Source organism: Procambarus clarkii, chromosome 21, assembly GCF_040958095.1.
Source record: "Procambarus clarkii isolate CNS0578487 chromosome 21, FALCON_Pclarkii_2.0, whole genome shotgun sequence".
Classification (NCBI taxonomy): domain Eukaryota; kingdom Metazoa; phylum Arthropoda; class Malacostraca; order Decapoda; family Cambaridae; genus Procambarus; species Procambarus clarkii.
The window spans coordinates 26,302,761-26,326,361 of record NC_091170.1 but is presented as its reverse complement, the minus strand read 5'-3'; the positions used below and the strand labels follow the sequence as shown (position 1 = coordinate 26,326,361).

At 50.6% G+C, this 23,601-nt stretch overlaps 1 protein-coding gene across 1 annotated transcript in view; it reads right to left on the bottom strand.

Annotated features, from left to right (window-relative positions):
• LOC123748274 (deoxynucleoside triphosphate triphosphohydrolase SAMHD1) overlaps positions 1 to 23,601 on the bottom strand; it is a 259,172-nt gene that overhangs the window by 61,821 nt on the left and 173,750 nt on the right. The window contains exons 6-7 of the mRNA XM_069328220.1: positions 18,792 to 18,872; positions 18,478 to 18,662 (exon numbers count right to left, since the gene is read on the bottom strand). Of these exons, the coding sequence (XP_069184321.1) occupies positions 18,478 to 18,662; positions 18,792 to 18,872 (266 nt within the window). The remainder of the gene's footprint in view (positions 1 to 18,477; positions 18,663 to 18,791; positions 18,873 to 23,601) is intronic.

The window sequence follows — 23,601 nt, the reverse complement described above, 5'->3', positions numbered from 1 at the left end:
ATATCCGATCCTATCTTAGTGATAGAGACCAATATGTAGCCATCAATGATAAAACCTCTTCCACTCTACCATTAACCGTAGGGGTGCCACAGGGCTGCCTCCTAGGTTCTTCTCTATTTCTTATTATACATCAATGATCTGCCTAATGTCTCTAACATGCTTAAACCTATATTGTTTGCTGATGATACTACCCTCATCTACTCGGACCCCAACCACTCATATGAAATGATGTTGTAAAAATGAATTAAAAAAAGTCCACTGATGAATGTCAACCAACAAACTCATACTAAACATAAGAAAGACCTACTACATCTTATTTGGAAGCAAATCAACAAATTCAATTCAGTTTCAGATAGACAATGTCAACATTAGAAATAAAAATGATGGAAAGTTCCTTGGCCTATACTTAGACAAGATACTCAACTTCAGCACCTACATACAACACATAACTAAGAAAGTCTCTAAAACAGTTGGTATACGTTCTAAAATCAGATATTATGTACCTTACTCTGCTCTCCTCTAACTATATTACGCACTAATCTATCCCTATCTTACTTATGGTATCTGTGCATGGGGTTCAACCTCTGCAAACTACGTCAAGTCCATCATCACCCAGCAAAAATCTGCTATCAGAACAATAGCAAACTCCGCTTTCAGACAACACACGGCCCCCATGTTTAAATCCCTAAACATGCTAAATATAAATTCACTCCACACATTCTCTTGTGTCAATTACACTTACAAAACCCTTTTCTTAAGTGCAAACCCTGTTCTGAAACTCTTCCTGGACATATGTAATAGGACCCATTATCACCACACCAGACATAAATATCTTTTTAATATCCCCAGAGTCAAACTAAATCTGTGTAAACTCTATGCAAATAAAGGGACCTAGTCTATGGAACTCACACCCTAACGAATTGAAAAGCTGTCAAACTTCTTGCCTAATTCAAAAATAAAACCAAAAAGTCCCTAATTTCATCATCACAGTTTCCTACCTAGTGCTGTAACGCGCCCTGTCTCTAGTGCTACCCAATCCCTCAATATATGTACCAATGCCATACAACTTTACCATTGTAATCATTGCTGCTATCTTGTGTCATAATATACACATAGTTGGGTACATTATATCTTGCAATAATCCTCAAATTGTGCTAAAATGTACCTGTAGATAACCCTTAAATTTACTTTAATGTACCTACTTTTTTTTGTCAAATTGTTTATACAATATTTTTTTGTACTTTCATACAATGCATTTTTATACCTTTTTACAATGTATTTTTATTCTTCCTTACAATGTATTTTTATACTTTCTTACAATGTACCTGTAAACATTTTTTGAAATTTGCTAGAAATTACCTTCTTAAAATTATATCTTAATTTAAGGATCTGCCCGAAACGCTATGAGTGCTAGTGGCTTTACAAGAATGTAAAACTTCAAGTCTCTGTACTCTCATGAATCCAATGTACCTTCTAGTATATAAATAAATAAATAAATAAATAAATAAATAATGTTACATGGTCAGATATAGACAAAAATACAAGTCACAGCTTCGTATCATCTTTTGCAGATGACACAAAAATCAGTATGAAAATTACCTCGGCTGAGGACATTGAAAAACTTCAAGCTGATATTAATAAAGTTTTCGACTGGGCATCAGAAAATAACATGATGTTTAACAGTGATAAATTCCAGGTACTCAGGTACGGTAAAAATGAGGACCTTAAACATAATACAGAGTACAAAACACAATCAAATGTACCCATAGTAGGAAAACAGCATGTAAAGGATTTGGGAATAATAATGTCTGATGACCTAACGTTTAAGGAGCATAACCAAGCAAATATTGCGACAGCCAGAAAAATGATAGGATGGATTACGAGAACTTTCAAATCCAGGGATCCCATCACAATGGTTGTACTCTTCAAGTCACTTGTGTTGTCCCGTCTTGAGTACTGTTCAGTACTCACTTCCCCCTTCAGAGCAGGAGAGATTGCTGAAATAGAGGGAATACAGAGAACATATACGGCACGCATAGATGCAATAAAGCACCTAAATTATTGGGATCGTCTCAAAGCCCTCCAAATGTACTCACTAGAAAGAAGACGAGAGAGATATCAAATAATATACACCTGGAAGATACTGGAGGGCCAAGTACCAAATCTACACAGTAAAATAACAACGTACTGGAGTAAACGATATGGAAGAAAATGTAGAATAGAACCAGTGAAGAGCAGAGGTGCCATAGGCACAATCAGAGAACACTGTATAAACATCAGAGGTCCACGGTTGTTCAACGTCCTCCCGGCAAGCATAAGAAATATTGCCGGAACAACCGTGGACATTTTCAAGAGGAAACTAGATTTATTCCTCCAAGGAGTGCCGGACCAACCGGGCTGTGGTGGGTATGTGGGCCTGCGGGCCACTCCAAGCAACAGCCTGGTGGACCAAACTCTCACAAGTCAAGCCTGGCCTCGGGCCGGGCTTGGGGGAGTAGAAGAACTCCCAGAACCCCATCAACCAGGTATCAACCAGGTTCATCCTCCTAGGGCGGAGACCTCTATATTGGCAGGAGCTCACGGGCTTGCTCAAGCAGGTCAAGTTCTTCAAGGTAGCAGACTGATAAGTGATGCCATTTCTTGCTTTTTCTGTTTCTTCCTGTAAGTCGATCAGTACCCAGTTTTTTCTTGGCAATATCATTGTAATGAGGTCTCTGGCTATCTATGATTGCCAGGGCTTCATTTTGAATGCTTTCAAATCTTTTCATGTCATTTTGGGAGTAAGTGTACAAGACTGGTGCGGCATAGTCTATGTCGGAGCGCACATAGGCTGTATACATAATTTTAAGCACGGCAATAGAGGCCTCAAGTTTATTCCAGGACATGGCTTTCAGTGCCCTCAGACGACTCTTACATGTTCCTATAAGTTGGTTGAGCTCTTCTTTCATTCCCTTGTTAGAACCAACAGTGACGCCAAGGTACCTATAGTGGTCAACCCAATCATGTGTTTCACCTTTAATTTGTAGTTCTTCATTTTCTCCCCGCTTGTGAGGAGACTATGCCTTTGTCCTGTTTGTGAAGAGAGTGAAACCGAGTTCAACACATTTCCTTCCAAAGAGGTCAGTGGACTGTTTATATTTTTCCAAGGTCGGAGCTCGCATTAGCACATCATCTGCATATCCCACTTGTGTTCCTTCCAGAAATTTATTATAGGCAATGGAGTTCATCAGGATGATGAATAGTGTGGGGCTTAACACTCATCCTTAACGGGGTCCCGAGTTGCTTACTCATTGTTCTCGAGACAGCTCAGTTGAAGCAGACCTTGGGTTCCCTTCCTGTGAGGTAGTCTTCAGTCCATTTCATGAGTCTTGACACCTATGCATGCATGCAAGCTCATGTACGATCTCAATCCCTTGTGCTTTATCTTCAAATTCGCCTTTGAAGTCAATAAATACAGACTACTTAGCTGAGACATTTGCTAAGTTATTAACTATACAATTTGCTGTGTTCCGTCCTTTAACAAATCCGATGAATCCTTCCCCCTAGTGTACCTTTTTTAAGCAACAGTCGGTTTAAGATGATCCTTTCAAGCATATAGCCTGACCCACGAGGACAATCAGTTAGCGTGATCTCTCTTGTCCATGTCTGGTTGACCAGGCTACTGCATCCCACAATACTGCTAAGCTGTTACTCATTTACTTACTACTAACCATTAGAAGCAAATTTCTACCAATCGATAAATTTCGATTTGGTAGTCAATGTAACTAAGCTTCTCAAATTGTGAGGGAGACCTATTTGTGGGAAAATGAGAATCATACAGTCAACTATAACATCATATACTCGGCTATCGTAAGAAATAAATTAATATAGAATACCGCTCAATACCACACATGAGCTACACATGGGCCCCACAGAACATCACACAGGTTCTGCACATGAGCCCCACAGGACATCACACAGGTGCTACACATGGGCCCCACAGAACATCACACAGGTGCTACACATGGGCCCCACAGGACATCACACAGGTGCTACACATGGGCCCCACAGGACATCACACAGGAGTTACACATGAGCCCCACAGGACATCACACAGGTGCTACACATGGGCCCCACAGGACATCACACAGGTGCTACACATGGGCCCCACAGGACATCACACAGGTGCTACACATGGGCCCCACAGGACATCACACAGGTGCTACACATGGGCCCCACAGGACATCACACAGGTGCTACACATGGGCCCCACAGAACATCACACAGGTGCTACACATGGGCCCCACAGGACATCACACAGATGCTACACATGGGCCCCACAGGACATCACACAGGTGCTACACATGGGCCCCACAGGACATCACACAGGAGCTACACATGGGCCCCACAGGACATCACACAGGTGCTACACATGGGCCCCACAGGACATCACACAGGTGCTACACATGGGCCCCACAGGACATCACACAGGTGCTACACATGGGCCCCACAGGACATCACACAGGTGCTACACATGGACCCCACAGGACATCACACAGGAGCTACACATGGGTCCCACAGGACATCACACAGATGCTACACATGAGCCCCACAGGACATCACAGGTGTTACACATGGGCCCCACAGGACATCACACAGATGCTACACATGGGCCCCACAGGACATCACACAGATGCTACACATGGGCCCCACAGGACATCACACAGATGCTACACATGGGCCCCACAGGACATCACACAGATGCTACACATGAGCCCCACAGGACATCACAGGTGTTACACATGGGCCCCACAGGACATCACACAGATGCTACACATGGGCCCCACAGGACATCACACAGGTGCTACACATGGGCCCCACAGGACATCACACAGATGCTACACATGGGCCCCACAGGACATCACACAGATGCTACACATGGGCCCCACAGGACATCACACAGATGCTACACATGAGCCCCACAGGACATCACAGGTGTTACACATGGGCCCCACAGGACATCACACAGATGCTACACATGGGCCCCACAGGACATCACACAGATGCTACACATGGGCCCCACAGGACATCACACAGATGCTACACATGGGCCCCACAGGACATCACACAGATGCTACACATGAGCCCCACAGGACATCACAGGTGTTACACATGGGACCCAAAGGACATCACAAAGGTGCTACACATGGGCCCCACAGGACATCACACAGGTCCTACACATGGGCCCCACAGGACATCACAAAGGTGCTACACATTGGCCCCACAGGACATCACACAAGGGCTACACATAAGCCCCACAGAACATCACATAGGTGCTACACCTGAGCCCCACAGGGCCTCGTAGCCTGGTGGATAGCGCGCAGTACTCGTAATTCTGTGGCGCGGGTTCGATTCCCCCACGAGGCAGAAACAAATGGGCAAAGTTTCTTTCACCCTAAGTGCCCCTGTTACCTAGCAGTAAATAGGTACCTGGGAGTTAGTCAGCTGTCACGGGTTGCTTCCTGGTGTGTGTGTGTGTGTGGTGTGGGAAAAAAAAGTAGTTAGTAAGTTAGTAGTTAGTTAGTAAACAGTTGATTGACAGTTGAGAGGCGGGCCGAAAGAGCAATGCTCAACCCCCGCAAAAACACAACTAGTAAACACAACTAGTAAACACAGTACATCACAGGTGTTACACATGGGCCCCAAAGGACATCACAAAGGTGCTACACATGGGCCCCACAGGACATCACACAGGTGCTACACATGGGCCCCACAGGACATCACACAGGAGCTACACATGAGCCACTGGGGACACTGGGGACCACACTGGTGGCTACACTGGGGACCACACAGGTGGCTTCACTGGGGCCCACACAGGTGGCTACACTGGAGACCACACAGGTGGCTACACTAGGGACCACACAGGTGGCTACACTGAGGCCCACACAGGTGGCTACACTGGGGACCACACAGGTGGCTACACTGGGGGCAACACTGGGGATCACACAGGTGGCTACACTGGGGCCCACACAGGTGGCTACACTGGGGCCCACACAGGTGGCTACACTGGGGCCCACACAGGTGGCTACACTGGGGACCACACAGGTGGCTACATCGGGGCCCACACAGGTGGCTACACTGGGGAACACACAGGTGGCTACACTGGGGAACACACAGGTGGCTACACTGGGGACCACACAGGTGGCTACACTAGGGACCACACAGGTGGCTACACTGGGGACCACACAGGTGGCTTCACTGGGGCCCACACAGGTGGCTACACTAGGGACCACACAGGTAGCTACACTGGGGACCACACAGTTGGATACACTGAGGACCACACAGGTGGCTACTCTGGGGACCACACAGTTGGATACACTGAAGACCACACAGGTGGCTACACTGGGGATAACACAGGTGGCTACTCTGGGGACCACACAGTTGGATACACTGAGGACCACACAGGTGGCTACACTGGGGATAACACAGGTGGCTACACTAGGGACCACACAGGTGGCTACACTGGGGACCACACAGTTGGATACACTGAGGACCACACAGGTGGATGCACTAGGGACCACACAGGTGGCTACACTGGGGACCACACAGGTGACTACACTGGAGACCATACAGGTGGCTTCACTAGGAACCACACAGGTGACTACACTGGTGGCTACACTGGGGATAACACAGGTGGCTACTCTGGGGATAACACAGGTGGATGCACTAGGGACCACACAGGTGGCTACTCTGGGAACCACACAGGTGGCTACACTGGGGACCACACAGTTGGATACACTGGGGACCACACAGGTGGATGCACTAGGGACCACACAGGTGGCTACACTGGGGACCACACAGGTGACTACACTGGAGACCATACAGGTGGCTTCACTAGGAACCACACAGGTGACTACACTGGTGGCTACACTGGGGATAACACAGGTGGCTACTCTGGGGACCACACAGTTGGATACACTGAGGACCACACAGGTGGCTACACTAGGGACCACACAGGTGGCTATACAGGAGACCACACAGGTGGATGCACTAAGGACCACACAGGTGGCTACTCTGGGGACCACACAGGTGGATACACTGGGGACCACACAGGTGGCTACACTGGGGACCACACAGCTGGCTACACTAGGGACCACACAGGTGACTACACTGGGGACCACACAGCTGGCTTCACTAGGAACCACACAGGTGACTACACTGGGGAATACACAGGTGGCTACACTGGGGACCACACAGTTGGATACACTGAGGACCACACAGGTGGCTGCTCTGGGTACCACACAGGTACCACACACCACACACTGGGGACCACACAGGTGGCTACACTAGGGACCACACAGGTGACTACACTGGGGACCACACAGGTGGCTTCACTAGGAACCACACAGGTGACTACACTGGGGACCACACTGGTGGCTACACTGGGGACCTCACAGGTGGCTACACTAGGGACCACACAGGAGGCTACACTAGGGACCACACTGGTGGTTACACTGGGGACCACACTGGTGGCTACACTGGGGACCACACAGGTGGCTACACTGGGGTCTACACGGGTGGCTACACTGGGGACCACACAGGTGGCTACATTGGGGATCAAACAGGTGGCTACACTGGGGACCACACAGGTGGCTACACTGGGGACTACACAGGTGGCTACTCTGGGGACCACACAGATGGCTACACTGGGGACCACACAGGGACCACACAGGTGGCTACACTGGGGGGCCACACAGAGACCACACAGGGACCACATAGGTGGCTACACTGAGGACCACACAGGTGTCTACACTTGGGACCACACAGTTGGATACACTGAGGACCACACAGGTGGCTACACTGGGGATAACACAGGTGGCTATACAGGGGACCACACAGGTGGATGCACTAGGGACCACACAGGTGGCTACTCTGGGGACCACACAGGTGGCTACACTGAGGACCACACAGGTGGCTACACTGGGGACCACACAGGTAGCTACACCGGGACCACACAGGTGACTACACTGGGGACCACACAGGTGGCTACTCTGGGTATCACACAGGTGGCTACTCTGGGGACCACACAGGTGGCTACACTAGGGACCACACAGGTGGCTATACAGGGGACCACACAGGTGGATGCACTAGGGACCACACAGGTGGCAACTCTGGGGACCACACAGGTGGCTACACTGAGGACCACACAGGTGGTTACACTGGGGACCACACAGGTGGCTACACTAAGGACCACACAGGTGACTACACTGGGGACCACACAGGTGGCTTCACTAGGAACCACACAGGTGACTACACTGGGGACCACACAGGTGGCTACGCTAGGGACCACACAGGTGGCTACACTAGGGACCACACTGGTGGCTACACTGGGGACCACACAGGTGGCTACACTGGGGAATACACAGGTGGCTACTCTGGGGACCACACAGGTGGCTTCACTGGGGTCTACACAGGTGGCTACACTGGGGCCCACACAGGTGGCTACATTGAGGATCACACAGGTGGCTACACTGGGGACCACACAGGTGGCTACACTGGGGACTACACAGGTGGCTACTCTGGGGCCCACACAGGTGGCTACACTGGGGTCTACACAGGTGGCTACTCTGGGGACCACACAGATGGCTACACTGGGGACCACACACGGACCACACAGGTGTCTACACTTGGGACCACACAGGGTCCACACAGGTGGCTACACTGGGGACCACACAGGGACCACATAGGTGGCTACACTGGGGACCATACAGGTGGCTACACTGGGGACCACACAGGTTCCACACAGGTAACTACACTGGGGACCACACCGGTGGTTGCACTGGGGTCCACACAGGTGGCTACACTTTGGACCACACAGTTGGCTACACTTTGGACCACACAGGTGGCAATACTGGGGGCCACACAGGAGACCACACCGTTGGCTACACTGTGGACCACACTGGTGCTACACAGGAGACCACACAGGTGCTACACAGGAGACCACACAGGTGCTACACAGGAGACCACACAGAAACCACACAAGGATTACACAGAGACCACACAGGTGGCTACACTGGGGACCACACAGGTGGTTACACAGGTGGCTACACTTGGGACCACACAGGTGGCTATACAGGGGACCACAAAGGTGACTTTACTTTGGACCACAAATGGACCACACAGGGTCCACACAGGAACCACACAGGTGGCTACACTTGGGACCACGCAGGGACCACAAAGGTGACTTTACTATAGACCACACAGGGCACCACACAGGGACCACACAGGGACCAAACAGGGACCACACAGGGACCACACAGGGGCCACACAGGGACTACACAGGGGCCACACAGGGACCACACAGGGACCACACAGGGCACCACACAGGGGCCACACAGGGGCCACACAGATTCCACACAGGGACCACACAGGGACCACAAAGGGCACCACACAGGGGCCACACAGGGGCCACACAGGGACCACACAGGGACCACACAGGGCACCACACAGGGCACCACACAGGGGCCACACAGGGGCCACACAGGGACCACACAGGGGCCACACAGGGACCACACAGGGGCCACACAGGGACCACACAGGGCACCACACAGGGACCACACAGGGACCACACAGGGGCCACACAGGGCACCACACAGGGGCCACACAGGGGCCACACAGGGACCACACAGGGGCCACACAGGGACCACACAGGGACCACACAGGGCACCACACAGGGGCCACACAGGGGCCACACAGGGGCCACACAGGGACCACACAGGGACCACACAGGGACCACACAGGGACCACACAGGGCACCACACAGGGCACCACACAGGGGCCACACAGGGGCCACACAGGGGCCACACAGGGACCACACAGGGACCCCACAAGGACCACACAGGGACCACACAGGGACCACACAGGGACCATACAATACACACGGACCACACAGGGCACCACACAGGGGCCACACAGGGGCCACACAGGGACCACACAGGGACCACACAGGGACCACACAGGGACCACACAGGGACCACACAGGGACCACACAGGGGCCACACAGGGGCCACACAGGGCACCACACAGGGACCACACAGGGTTCAAACAGGGGCCACACAGGGCACCACACAGGGACCACACAGGGGCCACACAGGGGCCACACAGGGACCACACAGGGGCCACACAGGGGCCACACAGGGCACCACACAAGGACCACACAGGGGCCACACAGGGGCCACACAGGGACCACACAGGGACCACACAGGGACCACACAGGGGTAACACAGGGCACCACACAGGGACCACACAGGGGCCACACAGGGACCACACAGGGGCCACACAGGGCACCACACAGGGACCACACAGGGACCACACAGGGGCCACACAGGGGCCACACAGGGCACCACACAGGGACCACACAGGGGCCACACAGGGGCCACACAGGGACCACACAGGGGCCACACAGGGGCCACACAGGGCACCACACAGGGACCACACAGGGGCCACACAGGGCACCACACAGGGACCACACAGGGGCCACACAGGGACCACACAGGGGCCACACAGGGCACCACACAGGGACCACACAGGAGCCACACAGGGACCACACAGGGGCCACACAGGGCACCACACAGGGCACCACACAGGGACCACACAGGGGCCACACAGGGGCCACACAGGGCACCACACAGGGACCACACAGGGGCCACACAGGGCACCACACAGGGACCACACAGGGGCCACACAGGGACCACACAGGGGCCACACAGGGCACCACACAGGGACCACACAGGAGCCACACAGGGACCACACAGGGGCCACACAGGGCACCACACAGGGTACCACACAGGGGCCACACAGGGACCACACAGGAACCATACAAGGAATACACACGGACCACACAGGTGGCTACACAGGGGACCACACAGGGTCCACATAGGTGGCTACACTGGGGACCACGCAGGGACCACAAAGGTGACTTTACTATAGACCACACAGGGCACCACACAGGGACCACACAGGGACCAAACAGGGACCACACAGGGACCACACAGGGGCCACACAGGGACTACACAGGGGCCACACAGGGACCACACAGGGACCACACAGGGCACCACACAGGGGCCACACAGGGGCCACACAGATTCCACACAGGGACCACACAGGGACCACAAAGGGCACCACACAGGGGCCACACAGGGGCCACACAGGGACCACACAGGGACCACACAGGGCACCACACAGGGCACCACACAGGGGCCACACAGGGGCCACACAGGGACCACACAGGGGCCACACAGGGACCACACAGGGGCCACACAGGGACCACACAGGGCACCACACAGGGACCACACAGGGACCACACAGGGGCCACACAGGGCACCACACAGGGGCCACACAGGGGCCACACAGGGACCACACAGGGGCCACACAGGGACCACATAGGGACCACACAGGGCACCACACAGGGGCCACACAGGGGCCACACAGGGGCCACACAGGGACCACACAGGGACCACACAGGGACCACACAGGGACCACACAGGGCACCACACAGGGCACCACACAGGGGCCACACAGGGGCCACACAGGGGCCACACAGGGACCACACAGGGACCCCACAAGGACCACACAGGGACCACACAGGGACCACACAGGGACCATACAATACACACGGACCACACAGGGCACCACACAGGGGCCACACAGGGGCCACACAGGGACCACACAGGGACCACACAGGGACCACACAGGGACCACACAGGGACCACACAGGGACCACACAGGGGCCACACAGGGGCCACACAGGGCACCACACAGGGACCACACAGGGTTCAAACAGGGGCGACACAGGGCACCACACAGGGACCACACAGGGGCCACACAGGGGCCACACAGGGACCACACAGGGGCCACACAGGGGCCACACAGGGCACCACACAAGGACCACACAGGGGCCACACAGGGGCCACACAGGGACCACACAGGGACCACACAGGGACCACACAGGGGCCACACAGGGCACCACACAGGGACCACACAGGGGCCACACAGGGACCACACAGGGGCCACACAGGGCACCACACAGGGACCACACAGGGACCACACAGGGGCCACACAGGGGCCTCACAGGACACCACACAGGGACCACACAGGGGCCGCACAGGGGCCACACAGGGACCACACAAGGGCCACACAGGGGCCACACAGGGCACCACACAGGGACCACACAGGGGCCACACAGGGCACCACACAGGGACCACACAGGGGCCACACAGGGACCACACAGGGGCCACACAGGGCACCACACAGGGACCACACAGGAGCCACACAGGGACCACACAGGGGCCACACAGGGCACCACACAGGGCACCACACAGGGACCACACAGGGGCCACACAGGGGCCACACAGGGCACCACACAGGGACCACACAGGGGCCACACAGGGCACCACACAGGGACCACACAGGGGCCACACAGGGACCACACAGGGGCCACACAGGGCACCACACAGGGACCACACAGGAGCCACACAGGGACCACACAGGGGCCACACAGGGCACCACACAGGGTACCACACAGGGGCCACACAGGGACCACACAGGAACCATACAAGGAATACACACGGACCACACAGGTGGCTACACAGGGGACCACACAGCTGGCTACACTGGGGACCACACAGCTGGCTACACTGGGGACCACACAGCTGGCTACACTGGGGACCACACAGCTGGCTACACTGGGGACCACACAGCTGGCTACACTGGGGACCACACAGCTGGCTACACTGGGGACCACATAGCTGGCTACACTGGGGACCACACAGGAACCACACAGAGACCACACAGGGACCACATAGGGACCACACAGGGACCACACAAGAACCACACAGGAGGTTACACTGTGGACCACACAGGGACCACAGAAGGACCTGACAGGTGGCAATAATGGGGACCACACAGGGGACACACAGGTGGCTACACTGGGGACCAAACAAGGTGCCACACAGGGACCTCACAGGGACCACACAGGTGGCAATAATGGGGACCACACGGGGGGCCACACAGGGACTATACAGGGACCACAGGGACCACACAGGGACCACACAGGGACCATACAGGGACCACAGGGACCACACAGGGACCATAATGGGACCACACAGGGACCACAGGGACCACACAGGGACCACAGGTAGCAATAATGGGGACCACACAGGGGACACACATGTGGCTACACCTGGAACCACACAGGGGACACACATGTGGCTACACCGGGAACCACACAGGGACCCCATAGGTGGCTACACTGGGTACCACAAAGAAGACCACACAGGGACCACAGGGACCACACAGGGACCACAGGTAGCAATAATGGGGACCACACAGGGGACACACATGTGGCTACACCTGGAACCACACAGGGGACACACATGTGGCTACACCGGGAACCACACAGGGACCCCATAGGTGGCTACACTGGGTACCACAAAGAAGACCACACAGGGACCACAAAGAAGACCACACAGGGACCACACAGAGACCACACAGGGGTCACACAGGTCGCTACACAGGAGACCACACAGGTAGCTACACTGGAGACCACACAGGGGACCAAATAGAGACCACATAGGGGCCACACGGGGGACCACATAGGTGGCTACACTGGGGACCACACAGGGACCTCACGGGGACAACACAGGGACCTCACAGGGACCACACAGAGACCATACAGGGACCATACAGGAGCCTCCCACACAGGTGGCTACACTGGGGACCACACAGAGACCACACAGGGGCCACACAGGTGGCTACTGTGGGAACCACACAGGGATCACACAGGTGGCTACAATGAGGACCACTCAGGGAACATACAGGGGAACACACAGGGACAACTCAGGTGGCTACACTTGACACCACACAGGTGTCTACACTGGGGACTACACAGGTGACTATGCCGCACCAGTTCTGTGCACCTACTCCCAAAGCGACATGAAAAGGCTTGAAAGCATTTAAAATGAAGCCATGACAATCATTCTTGGAGTTCGAAGAAATGCCAAAACGTCTAATCTACGAGAGGAGTTGTCCCTCCCCAGTGTTAAAAGCAGAATTAAGGAGCTGAATGCTAAGCTTGCAATTAGGATAGCCAGAGACCCCCATTACAGTGATATTGTTAAGATAAAACTGAGTTCTGTGCTACTTTCAGGGCGAAACAGGAGAAGCAAAAAATGGCATCACAGATCAGTCTGCTACCTCGAAGACCTTCACATGCTTTTGCAAGCCCGTGAGCTCCTGCCTCCTCCCTTCCTCCCTGAGAGGTTACCTCCCTGGGAGGATGACTCATGCAAGATTATCATCAATGAAATGGAAACGAAAAAATCCAACATGTTACCACAAGAAATGAGGCACAAGTATCTCGAGGAAATTTATGAAGAAGCCGGAGATGAACTAGATCAAATCTACACTGACGGGTCATCTAATCCTGTCAGTGGAAGGGCTGGTGCAGTATACACGGTAATCAAGGATAATACTTTCCAACGCAGAAATGAAGAAAAAGCACGTATTGAGAACTATGCCTCTTCAATGCAAGCAGAGATAACTGCCATTGTTAGGCGTTAAGGTTTCTTGAACGGAACTCTAATGGTGCAGTGATTTGCACTGATTCAAAAGCAGCACTGCAAAGCCTAAGTAAAAATCGAGCAGAAAATCTTGCAATAGTCGCTAAAATTAGGAGAGCTGTATGAGTATTTACCAATGAAGGAAGAGTCATCAAGTTTCTGTGGATCCCCTCCCATGTTGGAATATGTGGAAATGAACGAGCAGATGTGCTGGCTGCTGAAGGCGCTGAAGGAGACCATATTGAATACTTCATACCCAAGACTACTACAAATTAGAGGTATTGTCAGGCAACATCACCGTGACAAGGTAACTGAGGAAAGGAGGATAGTAGTATAAACCTGTGAATCTGTACGATGGTACAACATGGTTGCAGCTGGCAATCCCAATCATTATGGACGAATAAGTGGAGTACGCGGAAGAGAATCAGTAATAGCGAGAATCCGTCTGGGATACAAATATCCATAGAGATACGGAATGGAAACGACTGAACACTTGAACACTATCTACGTGAATGTGAACACCTGAGAGACATTAGAAATATGTGTAGAATAATGAACCCCACATTGTTTGAGTTAGGAAAACACTATTTGTCAAATATTGATACTGTTCTTAAAAGATTCTCCCATTTTGCACCCGCAAGATAACGTAAGCTTTTAAGGGTTAACAAATGTTAATCTTCTTGTTTGAAGAGCTATTCACTTGAGACAATTAAGCAAGTCCCAGCTGTGTCTGGGTACAAGTGACAGGATGAACAACCCAGCGGGTTTTCTTTCTTTTGGGGAGTGTTGTACACGCTGCTATGGCGGTGTGTCCACTCACAAGATGAGTGGCGCTGCCCAATAAACTCGTCCCTCGGGGCAAAATTAAAATTAAGTGGATACACAGGGACCACACATATGGCTTATCTGGGAACCACACAGGGACCACACAGGCTGCTTCACTGGGGACCACACAGGTAGCTACACTGGGGGCCACACTGGGGCCACACAAGGGCCACACAGGTGGCTGTACTGGGAACTACACAGGGGCCACACAGGTGGCTACACTGGGGACCACACAGGGATTACACAGGGACCACACAGGTTGCTACACAGGAGACCACACAGGAGACCACACAGGGGACCACATAGGTGGCTACACTGGGGACCACACAGGTGGCTACACTGGGGACCACACAGGGACCACACAGGTGGCTACACTGGGGACCACACAGGGACCACACAGGTGGCTACACTGGGGACCACACAGGGGCCACACAGGTGGCTACACTGGAGACCACACAGGGACCACACAGGTGGCTACACTGGGGACCACACAGGGACCACACAGGTGGCTACACTGGGGACCACACAGGGACCACACAGGTGGCTACACTGGAGACCACACAGGGACCACACAGGTGGCTACACTGGGGACCACACAGGGACCACACAGGTGGCTACACTGGAGACCACACAGGGACCACAGCAACGTGTCGGCCGGGTACAGCTAGTCTATTTAAATAAAAATGTAAATGTTCGTTTGTGCATAATCGCTAATCTCCGAAAGTTCTTCACCGATTGCTTTGAAATTTTCACACAACGTTCCATTCGCATTCGGGCAGATTTTTATATGCATACTATACAGATGTCATGTCAGACGGGAAAAAAACATGATTTTTTAAAAAACTGCGTTTTTCATGTGTTTTTCATATGAGGGAACTCTTCAAAACCTCTTTACCGATTGCTTTGAAATTTTGACACAACGTTGCATTCGAATAGGCGAATGTTTTTATATACCTACTATATTCATACCTCACCTGTGACAGGAAAAAAACATTTTTTTTAAACAGCGCCATCTGTTGGACGTAAGAGCAACACACGCTGTAATCTCCGAAAGTTCTTCACCAATTGCTTTGAAATTTTGACACAACGTTCCATTTGAATACACGCATGTTTTTATATACCTACTACATTTTTATATACCTACTACGTTTTTATATACCTGGAGCCGGCCGGCCGAGCGGACAGCACACTGGACACATGATCCTGTGGTCCCTGGTTCGATCCCGGGCGCTGGCAAGAAATGATTGGCAGAGTTTCTTTCACCCTATTCCCCTGTTACCTAGCAGTAAATAGGTTCCTGGGAGTTAGCTGTCAGGGGCTGCTTCCTAGGGGTGGAGGCCTGGTCGAGGACCAGGCCGCAGGGACACTAAAGCCCCGAAATCAACTCAAGATAACCTCAAGATACATAGATGTCACACCTGTGACACGTAAAAACATGCTTTTTTAAAAAAACAGAGCCATCTGTTGCACGTAATAGCAACACACACATTATACTAAATATGTTACGATTCCATTTCAGTGTTTCCGACTGCATTGATAAATTGAATTTTCATAGACTACAATTTATTTTCATTTTGATTTAATTATTTTGTGTGACATTGCGTTAGAATTGAGCTGTGTTGTTTACCATATCGTTCATTTCGTAAGTATAAGTATAGATGCCACACCTGTGACAGGTAAAAACATTCCCTTTTTAAGAAACAACACCATCTGTTGCATGTAAGAGCAACTCACACTATCCTAAATATGTTACGATTCCATTTCAATGTTTCCGATTGCATTGACAAATTTTATTTTCAAAGATTTTGATTTTTTTCATTTTGATTTAATTATTTTGTGTGACATTGCATTGGAATTGAGCTGTGTTGTTTACCATAACGTTCATTTCGTGAGTATAGTTTATTTTTTATTTTTTTTACTGTTTTTATTTCATTTTTTTAACTGTTTTTCTTATATCTCAACGATAGGAACATCATCAGATCATTTGATGTTCCCTATTTTCTGATGGGAACATAAGATCATTTGGGAATGTATTGAACGAGGGAGAATGATGGGGAGGACGAGGGGATGGGAGTGGGGGATGGTGGGTAGGACGAGGGGACAGGGGAGTGGGGGATGGTAGGGAGAATGAAGGGATGGGGGAGAGGGGAAATGGTAGGGTGGACGAGGGGGACAAGGGAGTGGGAAATGGTGGGGAGGATGAGGGGACAGTGGAGTGCGGAATGGTTAGAAGGACGAGTGGACAGTGGAGTGGGGAATGGATGGGAGGACTAGGAGACAGGGGTGTGGGGAATGGTTGGGAGGACGAGAGAGTGAGGAATGGTTGGGAGGACCAGTGAACGTCGGAGGGGGGAATGGTGGGGAGGACTGGGAGAAGGGGGAAGGTTGCTGTGGCTCAGCAATGCACATGCGTTGCTGAGCCACAGCAACGAGTGGGCGGGTACAGCTAGTTGCAAATACACAGGGTTCACACAGTGGTTACACAGGAATACATGTGAACACAGAGGCTACTTGGCAGGATACACAGGGGCTACACTTGGATCACATAGGGCTAAACATGGACCATACAGTGGCACACAGAAGTTACACATCGGCCATTCAATGACCACACTGGAACTACACAACGGGCTACACAGGCGGTATACAGGGATGCACAGAGGGGTATATAAGAGGTATAGAGGGGGCGAGACATGATACACACGGGTTATATAGGGATATACAGGGACCACAGAGGATTTACACAGGGAAGGTAACTAATTTTTCACTGGAAAGTTTAAGTGGAAAACTTAGTTTTACTAATATTCATAAATATTTTAATATTCAAGTTAAGAGAAGGTGTTATCAGATCCTCGCCCATAACCGAAGTTGAAAAAATATAAATATTCCTTGCAGATCTGGAGTTAAGCCTACCGTCTTTACTAGGCCTACCCTTGAAATATTCACAAGGTATTCACGCATCAGAGCTTCAAAATTGTTACCCCACACATGTATATTGACTCATAATAGAGCGAAGGGGATATGTAAGAACTATTGGATATGAAAAAAAAAAACGTACATTTGTTCTATGACTTTGACAGTGTGGTGTTGGTAGGCCTTCTTGTGGAGGAGCGCGCGAGTGTGGAACATCTCGTAGAGGGTGTCGGCGTCCTTGTCCCGGTAGCAGATCTCAATGGTCTTCTCATCTCTGGTGACCTCCATCGCTCTGCACGAGTCCAGCAGACGCTCGTATTCGAACGTTACCTGAGTCACAGTCATGTCATTATGAAATTGTTAAGGCCTTATCATGCTAAAAAGGAATTATCATATATTTTAGATTGAAAACATAGTGAGACTGAGTACAGGTCTGGGAGCACAGACGCTGCTACTCACCTTGAGTCCCAGGCTGTGAGAGTCCCGCAAGTAGTAGTCCCACTTGTCTACATCAACTTCCGTGCGCTTGTTGCTCACAATCTGAATGGAAATGTTTGAAACGTTTGATTTTAGTTTGAAACATTACAATGTTGCAACTTGCAACATTACAGACTACTTTGAATGCAACATTGCATCAAGCATCAAGCATTAGGGATAAGTGTGAACGACAGGTTGTAGCAGGGGAGCAGGAGGGCTTGCTGTTGAGGGAGAAAAGAAGAGTTTGGTGGGAGAAGAGTAAGTGGTTCTGGGATAAGTGAAGTACTTTAGGAAGAACTAAATTATTAAGCTGTCGTATTTTGGGCGTAGTAAAGGACCTGCCAGTCTAATTACATGAGCTGGTGCACATGCACCGTGTGCATGTGCATGTTCTCACCTGCCTGTGTTTAGGTTGCGTGTGAGATGAAAAAATCCATTAGATGTACAGTAATTATCATTTTCTCACCATCCAACCACAGACTTGCATAGTCACCTAAATATCGTAACCTAACCTATCTTATCCCTCATAACTAATCGAGTAGTATGTGGAGTATATTTAGCATGCGTTGAGCGGTTTTACTAAGCAGGGAAGGGCGGGGATGGGGATATGTGCCCTTATGTCAATGTCTGGGGGATGAGCCGTTGACAGCTCCTGGTTGTCCTTTCAAAACTAGCCACTAGCTCGGTGGTTACCTTACCTTACCTATATGAATATGTGTCATAAAGTTTCTTGCTATCGTCTTAAGATCATTTTGTAATCTTCGTAGATAAAGAAGAGTGTAATGCGGGTCCATAGTGTATCACAGAGAGCTTTTAAAAATTGTGATCTCGTCCGCAGAGAGATGATGAAAGGTATAACACTCACCCTGTACCTGCACCATTCTCGCCGGTCATCCATCTCTCTCACTGTCAGCACTCTGGATACTTCTCGTATTTTTTGTGAAAGGAATAGCGAGCTATCATTATAAAGCAAATATTTATCTAACAGGGAGATAAACAGAATAAATATATTTCACTGATCAGATATTCCTTAATGCCAGCACACGCCAGTGTCACGAACCCGAGTGTCATCGCCACGATCAACGTGTTTAGCAGACCAAAAAAGAAAAACAAGTAGAGAAGGCAGGAAGGAGAGGCAGATACTGGTAGTAGAGAGATACTCATCTGTTTCCTGAATACTTCAACCACCCATACACCATTCTCAAAAATTTTCTGTGCAGTTTGTACAATTCATTCACTCAAGGAATGCACATCTACCTTTTAAAACACACACACACACACACACACACACACACACACACACACACACACACACACACACACACACACACACAGTCAGGGAAGAAAGGATTAACACCTTTTGAGGAAAGAGCCAAGCCCCTACTATACCCCACCTCCTCTCTTACCCCCATCTGAGCTGACCTGACCTGACTTCACCTGGTCGCCACCACCGCCCCCCCCCCCACCCCCCAGTCCCCTGCATCCCCCTTACACATACTCTCCCCCTCTCTCTCCTCTCTCTCTCTCTCCCACTTTCTCCTCTCTCTCCCACTCTCTCTCTCTCTCTCTCTCTCTCTCTCTCTCTCTCTCTCTCTCTCTCTCTCTCTCTCTCTCTCTCTCTCTCTCTCTCTCTCTCTCTCTCTCTCTCTCTTTATCTCTCTCTCTCTCTCTCTCTCTCTCTCTCTCTCTCTCTCTCTCTCTCTCTCTCTCCCTCCCTCCCTCTCTCTCCCTCCCTCTCTCTCTCCCCTACTCCACTCTGCCCTTCTGATGTATCCTATCACGGCACATCTTGGAACAGCGTCAAGCATGACAGCCAGAAGCAACAGGGGAACAAGGAAAAGCTCAGGCGACGAAATGAAGGAAATGTACGCTCAGTTTCTGGAGAACATCAAGAGTGAGATGCAGGAAATGAAGAATGAAATAAGCAACCTAAAAAGAGAGCTGACAGCAGCAAAGGAGGAGATTAGAGCCCTCAAAGAAAACAGTATCGATGCTGAGACTCAGATAACCACCCAGGGAGAAGGTGGTAATAGTACTTTGGAAGAGAATGCCACATTAAAAGCAACATTTGCAGAAATGCTAAAAAAAACAACTCTGAAGTAATGTCTGCAGTGATGGAGGTAGCCATGAAAGCAGCCACCTCACAGGAAGCGGCACGCTCCACTAGCCAGCTGCTGGAAAGGAAAGAGCAGTGGTAGCTGTAGGGATTAACGAGCAGGAAGGCTCTAATAGGAAAGAGTGGAATGATAAGGACAAAGCGGCAGTGAATGAAATACTGAAGGCACTAGACATGGAAGGGCCTGAGCATAGCATTGAGAAGGTTTTCAGGTTAGGCTGGTACAAAAAAGACCGAGACCGTGTGTTAAAGATAGTGTTCGCAAACGAGAACACAAAGGACACGATTCTAACAAAGAAAAGCCACCTGCAACATGTGAGGGAATTCAAAAAAGTATTCCTCCAGAGGGACATGACGAGGGAGGAGAGGGCCATGGCGGCAGAAGCAAGGAAGAAGCGCAGGGCGAGAGGGGAAAACCAGGAAACCACAGCTCCCAACACATCACCCCCAGAGGCGAGGGGGGAACCCACAACCAGCTACCCAATAACACCAGTGGGGAGGGCAACCCCACCACCCTCCTCTGCATAGAAAACCTCCCTTTCCTTCCTGTCTTCCCGCCCCGTTCACCCCATACCCTCCCTGTCCTTCCCCCTTCACTTGACCCCCCACCCCTCATCCCAGTATCCTCTGCAACCCTGGTATCCACCTCACAAATCCTCACACCCATGGCACAGCTTCCTCCACCAGCAGAACATTCACCAAGGAGGAGATTTGAGAAGGGACAGAAGAAAGTGAGCCTCAAGGCAATGAACACTAACATAGACGGTATTACAAATAAAGCAAATGAACTTGGAGAATGGGTACTAGAGGAAAACCCAGACATATTAGCTCTCACAGAAACAAAGCTGACGAAAACAATAACAAATGCAGTGTTCCCACAGGACTATTATGTTATGAGGAAAGAGAGAGAAGGAAGAGGTGGGGGTGGTGTAGCTCTGCTGGTAAGAAAAGGCTGGGATTTTGAGGAGTTGGTTGTTCAGGGATGTGAAGGTTTCAGTGACTACATAATAGGAATAATAACAACTGGAGGGCAAAAAATTATAGTCGTAGTCATATATAATCCGCCACAAAATGATAGAAGACCCAGACAGGAATATGATAGAAACAATATGGCCACTATTAACATAATGGAGAGAGCAGCTTCTGTTGCTAGCAGGAATGGATCTGGACTACTAATCATGGGAGATTTCAACCATGGGAAGATAGATTGGGAGAACAGAGACCCGCATGGAGGACCAGAAACATGGAGAGCTAAGCTGCTGGATGTGGCAACAAGAAACTTTCTAAGCCAGCACATCAAGGATCCAACAAGAATGAGAGGAGAGGTTCAACCAGCAATGCTTGATCTGATATTTACCCTAAATGAGTGGGATATAAGGGAAGTCAAGATGGAAGCGCCCTTGGGAATGAGTGATCACAGTGTATTGAACTTTGAGTACCTGGTAGAGCTAGGAATTATCCCCCCCAAAAAAGAACTAGGAAACAAAAGGCTGGCATACCGAAAGGGAAATTATGAGGAGATGAGAAGCTTCCTAAGGGAAATACCTTGGGACACAGACCTCAGAGCTAAGACGGTACAAGATATGATGGACTATGTCACCCAAAAGTGTCAGGAGGCAGTAAGCAGATACATCCCGGCCCAAAAGGAAAAATCCGAGAAGCAAAAGAAGAATTTATGGTATAATAGGGCATGTATGGAAGCAAAGGTACTGAACAAAAGGGCGTGGAGGAACTTCGGAATAACAGAACACCAGAAAGCAGAGAGAGATACCAGAGAACCAGGAATGAGTACGTCAGGGTGAGAAGAGAAGCAGAGAAAAGTTATGAAAATGATATAGCAAACAAAGCCAAGACCGAACCAAAGCTACTCCACAGTCACATCAGAAGGAAAACAACAGTGAAAGAACAGGTAGTGAAACTTAGAACAGGCGAGGACAGGTATACAGAGAATGACAAAGAGGTGTGTGATGAACTCAACAAGAGGTTCCAAGAGGTCTTCACAACAGAACAAGGTAAGGTCACTGTGCTAGGAGAAAGGGAAGTAAACCAGGCGGCCTTGGAAGAGTTTGAAATTACGAGAGAGGAGGTCAAGAGACACCTGCTGGACCTAGATGTTAGAAAGGCTGTTGGTCCAGACGGGATCTCGCCATGGGTACTGAAAGAGTGTGCAGAGGCACTTTGCTTGCCACTCTCCATAGTGTATAGTAGGTCACTGGAGATGGGAGACCTACCAGAAATATGGAAGACGGCGAATGTGGTCCCAATATACAACAAGGGCGACAGGCAAGAGGCACTGAACTACAGGCCAGTGTCCTTAACTTGTATACCATGCAAGGTGATGGAGAAGATCATGAGAAAAAACCTGGTAGCACATCTGGAGAGAAGGGACTTCGTGACAAATCGACAACATGGGTTCAGGGAGGGTAAATCTTGCCTGACTGGCTTAATAGAATTCTATGACCAGGTAACACAGATTAAACAAGAAAGAGAGGGCTGGGCGGACTGCATTTTCTTGGATTGTTGTAAAGCCTTTGACACAGTACCGCATAAGAGGCTGGTACATAAGCTGGAGAGACAGGCAGGTGTAACTGGTAAGGTGCTCCAGTGGATAAGGGAGTACCTAAGCAATAGGAAGCAGAGAGTTACGGTGAGGGGTGAGACCTCCGATTGGCGTGA